General features: G+C 33.2%; 1 protein-coding gene across 1 annotated transcript in view; it reads right to left on the bottom strand.

Annotated features, from left to right (window-relative positions):
* STPG2 (sperm tail PG-rich repeat containing 2) overlaps positions 1 to 12,233 on the bottom strand; it is a 94,202-nt gene that overhangs the window by 52,920 nt on the left and 29,049 nt on the right. The window contains exon 6 of the mRNA XM_085325647.1: positions 2,223 to 2,382. Within this exon, the coding sequence (XP_085181773.1) occupies positions 2,223 to 2,382 (160 nt within the window). The remainder of the gene's footprint in view (positions 1 to 2,222; positions 2,383 to 12,233) is intronic.

Below are 12,233 nucleotides of genomic sequence, written 5' to 3' on the forward strand. Positions count from 1 at the left end.
GAGGTTTTTGCTGTGGCTAAATTCACAGTTGCACTAAAACATCAGAGGTCCAAGTCCAGTATGGGTTGCCTCCTCTTTTTCATTACAAAAAAAGATAATTGTCATGTAAACTYCCCCATTCCCCATTGGTAGAGGGGATATGACTGTAGAGACTTGAATAACAATGAAGACTTTTCTGYGTGTTGAAGCAGGCTTATATGAGAGGAATCTAATAAAAAATTTAGACAGACAGTCACAAGACAGCAGTGAGGCAAATTGTACTGGGTAACCTCTAATGACAGTGCTGAGAATTGAGACATCTAAYGTGATATACAGCTGTGCTTAGTAGAAGTGGCCAAGCATATGGTTTCCAGGTACACTTTAAGGGATTGATAGTAAGTTGACAGCTGAGCTGAAAAGGTATTTCAAAATTTATGTCAATCAATTGTAAAAGAGCGAGGGGTTCAGACTACCCTCAGCAGTGCTGATAAAAATAGAAAGAATCARTATCATCTTCTAAATTTGTCTTCAACATTATTCAGAAGAATCAGACAAGGGTTTTTATGTCAAAAACTTATATATATGGTCTCAGTAATTACCATTAGCAACTAAGTCTCAGAATCATCACTCCAACGCAAAAAGTGTATGTGTGTATGTGTATATATATATGTATATGTATATGTATGTATATGTATGTATGTATGCTGGTCAGTCATTTAAGGTAAAGGCTTCTTTATGCAATTTGGCCCTGAAAATGTAAAAGGTGCTAAGGGCAATGCCTTACATTCTGTTCATGGTTTGAGACCAAGTGAGCAATGAGATCTGGAGATGACACCCTTATTTCTGAATATCTCCTTTGTAGTGCAAGACTTAAGTGACCAGTTAATAAAYAGCAGTAGGGTACATATCCCTCACCTAGATAGCATAACTGGCCTGCAAGCTAGTGAATAAAACGCAACCATCACATAAGTCAAGCAGAGACAAARAGTAAACTTTCTGGAAACCACTGAGTTGCAGATGACTGGCATGATGTGCAAGCACCTGAGGATAAAACAAGGAGAAGTAAACGCAAAAAAGCCACAGAGGACACAAAAGTCTCTGTTCAAAGTGCTCAGTCGCATTAGATGACTGAAAACAATTGGTATGGCAAGAGTCACCATTCACTTCACATAACCATGCTACAACCACAAAGCACTGTGCTACATGAACGTGCCTTTTAGGGACACAGTCTACCACTTGCCCTTCCCTTAATACGTTCAAACTGCAGACATACAAAGTAGACCAATGTCTGYAGACAGAATACTGAACCACGTAATACACTAGTGTCCTCAAGTAGGACAAGTGTCATTTCTGCATAATGAAGATGATAATATTTAGCTATTCAAATAAACTGAAATGCTAGGTATAGGTGTAATTTCAGGATGTACCTATTCTTTATATATACACTTGAATATCTGAATATTTGCTAGATGATAATCAGTGTAGTGTTAAGGTCTTCATTCTGCTCTCAGAACACTTGAAAGAATAAGAWTATCTGAAGAAAAGCCACAGAGACAAAATCTTTTCACATCAGGTACAATTTACCCTGAACAACCTCTAGAAGAAGATCAGTGTATGTCTACTTTACCTAAAGCACTAGAATTAGGACAATAAATTAAAATATGTATCACTACTAAACTGGTGTGAGATATAATCTTGCCAATAGGGTGAAAACATAATTAATAGAGTACATATTTACCTCAGTAAAATCATATTTTCCATAAAAAGATTGCATCTTTGTTGTTTTGTTGAGAGCTAACTATAGAGCCTGTACTATGAAGAAATAGTCTTATTTAATACTACTCCAAAATGGAAGGGGAGAGGAAGAGAAAAACAACATCCGCAGATGCTGTTTACATCGCTTTTTCCTCAGACAGGAATTCTGTAAGTGAAGTAAACMAACCATACTATTATAAATAAGTTTGTATTTATCATAGGTAAGTTGTGTTCACATTTCTTAGAAATCCCCCAAAATTGGTGAGTTAGCAATCGCATTTGCATCCCTTTGGCCAAAAGCTAGTATAAATAACTTGGTCTTTGATACGTACATCTTCTCTAATGCTTAGAGTATTTTTATTTCAAATTAATTTCATATTTACTGTTTTTCCAGTTACATGATCAATTGCTCATGCTCCACAATATCTATCTTACTATTATTAGGTTATGTAGTCTGGATATCAGCAGTATTCAGATTAATTACAAACCTGGTGTTTTTTCTAGCCTGGAGTCTTGAGTAAATCGAACAGCAGTTTGACCAAATGGGATCTTTTTCATTCCCGACATTTTGTTCGAGGACTCAAGAGCCATGTGTGGTTCACTGTATGTGCCAGGAGCTGGTGTGATTGATCGCACAGGTAGAAATCTCTAGTGAAGCACAAGGGGGAAAAACAATATGCCAGTGACAGCCTACAGCACATTCAGAAACTACATAAAATGCTTACATCAATACAGTACATTTATGGTATTTCTTTCTTTCATAATGAATTAATTCAGAAATAGTGGCAGCTACCCTCTTGAATTTTTCTGATCACATAGGAGTGATTTTCAACTCTGATGTATTAACTGTGAATTTGTTTGTACAAATAGTATGCACATACAAAAATACATAGCCATATAAATAGCTGACAATACACAAAACACTGATGTAGATACAGACATGTTTTCAAACACATGTCTGCCTTTAAAAAAATCACGCCCTTCCTGCAGTCTCTATATACTAAGCACATTGTACACAACAGTGCAAAAATCAAAGGGTTTTGTTTTTTTTTTTTTTTTTTTACACTCTGATGCTTGTATACAGCCATACTGCCAGCCAAGGGGAAAAAGAATGGGAAGCAYTGGGTAAGTAAACTACAGYAGATCCACTTCTCTAACAGTGAAATATCAATATACAATATGTCCATAAAGAACATAAAGGAGATCATTTTAAGTCTCATTCAAAATACCTTCAGATACCCTCAGCACTTAATGTTTTTCCCTGGAGAGATTAAATTACAGGTAATGGTTAAGTCAGTAACTGACCGTATTACAACTGTTCAGGCTCAGGTCACACCTAAGTTGAAATGAAACTGTGAGGTAGGTCTGCATGTTCAGGAAGTTGAACATAGAGGGTTAAAAAAAAAAAAAAATTAGAATGTCCAATATGCATCTATACTAATGAACTATGCAGGATCAGGGCACAGTCCTGAACATTAGTATGAGATTTTCCCTACTATTTAATTGAGAGCAACATAATTTCTAGTCCAAGTCAACCAGCATTCTCAAGAGAAAGCCTACACCTCCAAGAGTGAGCACAGGCCACAGATCGTTCCCATMTGACTATTTGCATATGGCCACTTTGTCTTTTGGGTAAAAGAATTTAACCGTGYGGACAGCAGCTATGTCATGTCAGTTGGCCATGAGCCCAGAAATTAATCCYTAGTAGAGTGTGCAAACCCTACTGTACTTACTAGCATAAATACCRTCCCAAGCAATACACAAATCACACTGAATGCTAAATGTGAATTAGCAATACATTGCCTTTCACATTTACTTGCACTCACTTGTGCTCACCATCACCGACAAAACAGGTAAAAACAATTTACATACTAGTTTTCAGACAGTTTCAATTGAACATTCAATGTGGCATTTTTTTCATGAAAAAAATTTAGAAAATATTTTCAGAAAATAAAAGCTTCTTAAGTATAGAACAGAGGAAGAAGTATTATTTGCCAAAATTTAGAAGCTATAACCTACTTAAAACCTAGTTCTTATACAACTAGGACACATGGATTATTTGGGAATTTAAAAATTAAAATCAAAGTAAAAATCAAAGCAAGAACGATACAGGAATTTTAGCTGAATATAAATTGTGAGAAAAGAAGAAACTGCCTTGATAAACCAAATCCATAACTTACAAGAGAAATTTCCTGAAAGTGGTCAAGTATCAGAAAAAGGCTTATTCAGCTGTAATTTTAGAATACATTATTTGTGAAACTAAAAAACAGAAAGATAATCTAATTGATAGATACAAAATGATTTTTTGTTCTAAATATTTCCTAAGATGACAAATACAGATGGGAGAAAAGGAGGCCTTTGATGCAGTAATGGAAGGAGAAATGAGAAGGAAAGATTTGTTCAAAGACTATACTAGTGTGTAATGCATATTGTCAGCTTCCTACTTTTTGATTATTTCCTGATAATTTAAAAAATTTTTCACACTTGGTCATAGAATCATGAAAATGTCACATTGGATCRCTAACAGCTAAAAGCTATTACTTAGAGATATATGCATTTTATAAAGATATTAAAACTACTTTTAAACATATTATGCTTTAGAAAGGGAGCAGACACCTCAGATGTGACAGAAACCGATACCTGACCTACGTTTCAGAGAAAATCTTCCTTAAAGATGTGGTAATACCCATTTTAGTGTATACATGCTATATGTTGCAGTGGTCTACACGTCTAAAAAAAAGATTTCACTTATTTACACCATTATCCTGTGTGCTTAGGAGCACACACCTAAGTATTAAACATTACTTGAATGAAATCTATAACCACTGATATGCCTATGAACCCTCCTCCATGGACTGCATATGGAATAAAGTGAGACTCCATTCTCTTATCTACCTGAGAACTTTCAAGCCTAACCACATTTTACACACACACACACACACACACACACACACACTCTTCCATAAACACCTGTTTGAGTCCTTTAAAATGTTTGTCAGGGGTGTATTCATATATGTCTCAATCAGCAATTAGACCTAGCAATACAGAAACACACAGAGAAACAATTTATTAAGCAGTCATAGAACACCCTAGTTACCTATTGTTTAACAACATGTTATTATARTACATAAAGAGAAAGAAAGTACAGGGACTTACTTCGGACTGTGAAAGAAAAGGAGCGTGTAGAAWTTTTTTTCCCTTCTGTATTGCATTTGTAGTTTTCTGAAACTGACTTTCTATTTCATATTGTCCAGGTCCTGGAAAAGCCTGAAAAAAAACATAATTTGCATTATAGAAATATCTACAAATATATGCTGGTGAGCAAYTGGTTAAATGCATGAATTAAGTTTAGGTGATGTTAAGAGTGAACTCTTATGTACATTTCATTTTGAAGTAGATATAAATGAACTACTAACTAGTCAGCTGCTAGGGTAGTTGGGGGAGGTTTCTTGAGATTGCGCCAAGATCTTACAAAAGGATATTCCACAACCATGCTGTTCTCTATAAGAGCTTGGTACCTTTGCCATAGGCAATACCTACCATCCCAACACACTGAAAGTTTTTAAATATGTTACCAACTAAATCAATTGTGTTTTTTTTTTTATTTACAAATCTAACCACAAAAATACTCTAAAGTTTAATTAACATTTTGCAGTTTGTGATTTGAGTCCATTATTGGAACGCTTTACAACAGCACTAAGATTTTGTGAGTTGTCRTCCAGTTTTCTTGCTCTCCTCCACAGTTCAAAGTACTCAAATGAGGCATCATTCATTTGCATTTCACAGTGCAAACAGAAGCATGCTATGCGATGCTAAGTGAACTAAGAAAATAATTTTGATAGCTCTGCTCATGTAAAATTTGCATTAAAGACTACATATAGCTTGCATAAATCTACTTTCTCTTGGAGAAAACAAGGTCAGTTTAAAGATGGTAATCCTGTAAAAGAACACTATTTGTATTGTTAGAATCTAAACATAACAAAATTAATTACCCTTTTATTTCATGTTCAAATATAGAGATTTAATAWTAATTTTTCTAACTACTTCCATGCTGACGTTACTGACACACAGACATTTCTAAATCATTGCTATGATCACCAGTGTTTTCAGAGTCTATGGAAGTGAGCATAAATACAAATGTTTCCTCTTACACAAAACGTACACTAAGTTATAGTTAACTACAAATTAAAGTTTGTTCTTTATAATAGTTTTGGTATGCTCAGCTTTTCCCTGAATTACTATAGCATCATGTGTTCAACAACAGGAAACATCGTTACTAAAACAAGATTCCAACTATTTAATGACAGTGACATTCACATGTGGTACTCTTTCTAGTGACCAATAACTAACAGTTGATGGCCTAATTCTTACTGCGTTCTTTTCATCTTACAGAACTGAAGAGATTTTGTATCTGCAAAACTTTTTCATGCAATTGTAACATAAATTTACATTAACCTGAGTTGTCATGTATTCTGTGTTTCATAAAAAGACTAGTCCTATAACATTAAAACCAGGAATTAATTAAATCAAACAGCTTTAGGCCAAGGCAAGTATGCTACAGAGATCTTAATGGCTAAAGAGGATAGAGAAACAACTTTGGAGTTGATCTGCAATAGTAAAATGAAAAACATTGTGCTTAAAATGATGTATCTGGAATAAAAAACCTCAGAGTAAAAACAAATCACAATTATTCAATAAATAAAACCAGCAGCAATCAAAAACCATATAAAAAATAAGTTTTCCTCTATTTTGAAATTCCAGAAGTATACTATAACTTTATAGACAGCAAGACCTGCATGACTGTGCAAAACACATTGTTATATTAGACACTTAATATGATTTCAGTCTACTCAGGAAAAAAATTATTTCAATCAATTATTTTTTGCTTAGGGTACATACACGGTCTAAGAAGAGAGAATTCCAAAATTCTAGGAGATAACAGGATGTTTCAGTATCTGATGACAAATATCTCCTAATCTGTTTATAACATTGTATCTGTTTATGACAAAATTCTGATTTGTGAATCATTTTCTTATATTTTAGTAATCAGTACATTCTTTTAATAGCATGCATTTTTACTATCATCTGTCTAGTAAGATTTACTTATATTACAATTAATTTACTGTCTTTTATTTTTAAAAAATACAGAAGCACATAAAATCGTACTGTGTACATTATTCACTACTGTATGCAATAATTAATTTTGTGCTGAGCAACTCTGCTACAAAAAGATATGATTACAATTAATAAGTTTGACAGATTTAATTACCATTCTCATATTTTTACCCTTTCATTAAACTGGTATCATTACAACAATCTGTCTCACTGAACCATTTATCATTAAACAAACTGCTTAAATCATTTTATATTTTTAGCATCCGAATGTTTTCTAGTCTAGAATGGGTGGGAATGCAGATCAGATAAACATACAATTACACTTGTTGTCAGTTATAGGGTTTCTGAGAGTTCCRAAACTGTCTATTTTTATTCTATGCTGTAAAACAAGGAAAATAGGAAAGAATCCATAGCTTTTGCTTATAAGTTTCTTAATGATTCACAGAAACCTATAAACAGAATTGTAATCAGTGGAAGAAATACAAATTAAGCAGTCACACACTTGAATGATATTTTCTTACAGAAAGTGTCACTGTATATTTTGGAACTGCAAGCACATCAAACCACTGAAGCCATTAATTATAACATATTTATTTTGTATAACAATGTTTTGTACATTTACACTGTCCTGTATCTCTGGATAATATAATATAATGCTTACATATGGATTACTGAAGTAAATGTGCAATAACCTCATTCACATATGAAAGTATTTTTCTGCCTGTTTTGAGGAAGAAGCAGGAGCCCTGAAGCAGATTTTAATCCTAAACCTAAACGTAATCTGGTTTGCACGATATCCACAAGACCTTTATTTCTTCCTCAAGAACATAAGCAAATACTTCAACAAGACATTGATCCAATACAGTAAAGACAAATATATACATAGATGCTTAAGTCTGTTTAACAGAATACTCCCACTGACACATATAAAGCTATTTAACAACAGTTTAGTCATTTTATTGCAGAGAAGATATCTAATACAACCAGCTATTACCTCTATTGCAGTTCACAGCAGCCAGTATGCCCAGCTCCTCCAAGTTTGATGAGGACACAGGAAGCCTCTGTCCTGAGAAAATCTCTCCAACAAGAGGAAGCCATGCAGGGGTTCTCATTAGGGATAACCTCCACTTAAACATTCACAAGGCCCTTGCGAGTCCCAGGCTCCTGGAACAGTCCCACCTTGTCCAGAAAGGCTGAGGGAGAATTCAAGTCCTGCTGATAGTCTGTAAACTCCAAGCCCCCAGCTCCATGGACCTAACAGGTCCTAACATGCTAACAGGTCATGCAACCAATGAGGTGACCAACCACAGTGTAGGGCCAGGAATGAATGACAGCATTGGGGAAAATAATGGAAACTTCTTGACTGAACTAGCACTGCTGACAAAGTCAACATCTAACACTTATTTCCTAAAAACAAGAATATTTTGACCATTTTTAGTTTCTCCTACCTGAAGATCTGAACTTCAGTTAATTTGTCAAGTACAGAAAATATACTAAGAATCAACATGAAAAATAGGGCTGTAAAGAGAAAGCACAGAAATTAAATAGCACCATGTTTTCCGCAACTTCACTTTTAAGGTTCAGCATTTCCTATATAGATAAGTTGAAACTAAACTGAGAAAACAACTAGTTTGCATATGTTGAACCATTATTTTGATTTAATTATAGGATAGATAATTAACAAGAAACAGTTGAAAGCTGAGGCACCTATTTCCTCCTCATCAGATCTCTTCAAATATCTATAACTTTGAATTTTAGAATCATTTGCTATTAACACAAATTTGTTCAACTTTCAAAGAATTTAGTCCAGTAGGGGAAAAAAAAGAAAAGGAAAAAGAGAAAAAAAAAACAGTGAGAGAAAGAAGAAACTAATGCTGGGATATTCAAAGTAACTCAAGGGAATCAGATACTCAACTCCCATTGGCACATAGCCCTCTTAAAACTGCTTTGAAAATTCCAGCCCACTATTGTATCTCTTAGAGATTTGCTAACTGGATTTCTTTAATATCAATTTAATTAAGTTCCAGGATTATGGGAGACTATTGATTTCAAAGTGAAATTTATTCCTCCCAATTTTACAGGGAAGTCCTAAGGTTCCTTAAACCCTCCTTATGTAAAATATTCATGTCTTAAAAGCCATCAAAAAAAAAAAAAAAAAAAAAAAAAAAAAAAAAAACACAACTATATTTAAAAGAAATCAGCTAGTCCAAAGGTTCTAAACATGTGAAAAAACTATAGCATACAGATTGTGGATGTTATTTAAATGCATAGTCACACACTATTCAGCCCATACTCCTGTGGGTAAAAGCCAAAAATGATAAACTTAACCAATTTTTCAGAATGCTCTGAGAAACCGAAGAAAAAAATAAAATTGTATAAAACTGTAGTCTTCATACAATTTCCAAGTTTATTTACAGTCAAAATATACTTTTAAAAGATTTTAAGCTAAAAAGGACTACGAAATTCACACCAAAAATTTTGTTAATAGATCACATCAGATACATTACTGACAATTTTCAAGATTGCAGTGTGCTTTATCAATAAAAACAGATTTTCATCATCAATATAAAGGTCAATCAACATAAAAGTCCAATGGAAAGTTGTATAGTCAACTATGAAATATTTGTTACAGGCTAGAAGGAATAATAATTTTGTAAATACTATGGGAAAAAGTAAGATGCTAACAGCAAAGATGGAATGATCATATTCAAAGCTATAAAAGCATATTCTAAGATTTGAAAACATCTCACTAGTCATTGAGATTTTAATATATTATTCTTACTTTTAAGGCATGTAAATCTTTATTGTAGCATATATTTATGGTTCCCAAAATATATTATATTAACAAAATTAGAATTTGAAATTCTGTATTTTTCTGCTTAAGCATAGACAAATGTAAGTTTTGGTATTAAGAATTTTTTTTTAAAAAGCAAACTCAGTATAGAAAGTATTAAAGGCTTACAAAGAAATGTAAATCAGCTCAAGAAAATCAGTGCTATGTATAGCTGAACTGCTGCTTTAAAGTATGTAAATACAAATGTATACAAAAGAAAAAACTACATTAATCTTCAAACACTCTGWTGGAACTTCTACTGACTGGAGAAGTGTTTTTAAAGATCTAAAGTACTAATAGATTCATTGTCCCTAACTATTAACAAGTATACTAAAATAAAATCCTGATCCCAAAAGCCACTTGCACCCTGTGAACTATTATTTTATTTATACAATGCCTATTTGTACTTGCTCAAATGAGATGCACTACACATAGGGTTAAGTTAAATTGCACAGCAGTTGTGTAATTTTTTTCCCACACACACACACCTTTGTGGGTTTGTACTCTGAAAGAGCTGTGGTTCAAAAAAGCTTTCAAATACATGTTTTCTTCTGAACTGCTTCCACATTTTTCAGCAACCTTTCAACATATTTATGTCATATTTACACAATGATATCTCAGGAGAGTCTGGGACCAATATTATAGTGTTGAAAGTTTTGTTCAGTGTTCTGCCTTTTTTCAGATACAATTAATCACTAACTAATTAGCACTTTCCCACTTCACAATACAAACTTTATTATTTAAATCTATAGTATCATTTTTGCAGGACACTTACACAACTTATTTTAAGGTAACTGACAAACGAAGCCGCATGACAGTATGATCCTTTTCTCATAGCCACAGAAATCCAAAAAAAGTCTAATTACTTCAATATTTTTTTTTCTGGACCTGAACTTCACTAGATCTACAATTTGGCCATCAGTTATATAAAGATTGCTACTTCCCATATCACTGTCTACTTATTTTTGTGAGATAAAAGATAAAAATGGCAAAAATAGATTAATACCACTTTCCTATCTCCCCTTTTCTGAAGCAAAAGGCTTAAAGACAAATTGGTCAAAACCTCCCTTCTTCCCAAATCAGACTGAAGGTTTAGACGTGACAGATTTGCTAAATTAGTCTCATATCTCTCAGATGTTTCTCGGCCTTTCATCTTCCAATTTTTGAGAAGCCTTAGTACAATGTAGTTACAAGTATCTTACTTTTTAGTACAATTTCTTTATGACAAACTTAATCTCCTCTTGAGAAATAATATAAAGGAGTGCTACATCAATATTACCTCATATCCACATTGTTTTAGTCAAATGAATTTCATTTCATGCAGCTAACTTGCATAGTCTAATTAATATCATGCTGGAAAAAAGTTAATGATACTAAATTATAGCAATCTTTTAAAAAGGGTCAAATTTGCTGATTTATATTTAAGATTTTGAAGTAACACTAATCCTGAAAATTTCCACTAAAAGAAATTTCCTTGAATACTACTATTTTTCTTTTTTATGTTTCATCATGTTATCCAATAAAGGCTTATAACCATTACCAAATCTGTGGAGATGAGTCTTTCTCCTTATCATGCTAAGCCCATAATAAAACCTTAGGAACCCTCCCCACAACTTTCTTCTTCCTTGAAGATTTTTCACAGAGAAATTCTTAAATTAGGCAGTCTCCATCAGGATCTATATAGGTATATGATAGAGTATGGTTTTAAAACCACATTAATGGCAAGATTAATAAAAATATCTTTTAAAAGTGAGGAAATAACCTGTAATTTTATACTATTAGAGATGTTACATTAGACAGTACTTTACATTATACTGACCCCACTTTGGCACCAGTGATTGCAGAGTGCAAATTCTCATAAATTCCATTCATTAATGGGAATAACATGCCTCCACTTCCAATGAATAAATAGCTGTCTTATAAGGTCACCCCACTATCTATTGAAAGAAAGTTAAAAAGATAATCCAATGAAAAGAAGCCCAAGCAGCCATACTGAATGACCTACAAAGCAGCATTAATTTATCAGCAAAATTATACTTTTACTGATTCTGTTCAGTTAATATTCGCAAAGTCACAGTAAATAAGTGTGTAGAYACAGTAATTATTAGTGTATACAATAGCTTAATAACTTAAGTACAGTTTTTAATTTACAAAATTAACTAAAAATCTCAGTGTTCCTGTGAAGAAAAATTATTGGTATTTGGATAATATTTCATCATGAACCTGATGGATAAACCACTGTACTTGCTGTCACACTTAACACTGGAAAGAAAAATAAAGTCATAGGTTTCTGCACAAAAAAAGTCAAAGTCKTTTATTTTACATGGTGGTTTATTTAAGATCCAAGAGTAAAAATGTTGCACTTTAAGAAAATGGAGTTGATGGAGAGGTACAAAAAAAATTAATAAACTGCCAGGCCAATAATTCTGTGCTTGAGAAGGTTTAAAAAGGATGCACTCATGTGAAGTTCATTTTGCTTCACAATATCTTTTCTGCACATGGATTTCTCAACTTGAGATGTTATCTGTGAAAATTCAGGTCATAGATCAAT

The sequence above is a fragment of the Rhea americana genome, unplaced genomic scaffold (assembly GCF_003343005.1).
Source record: "Rhea americana isolate MKP2758 unplaced genomic scaffold, rheAme1 scaffold_99, whole genome shotgun sequence".
NCBI lineage: Eukaryota > Metazoa > Chordata > Aves > Rheiformes > Rheidae > Rhea > Rhea americana.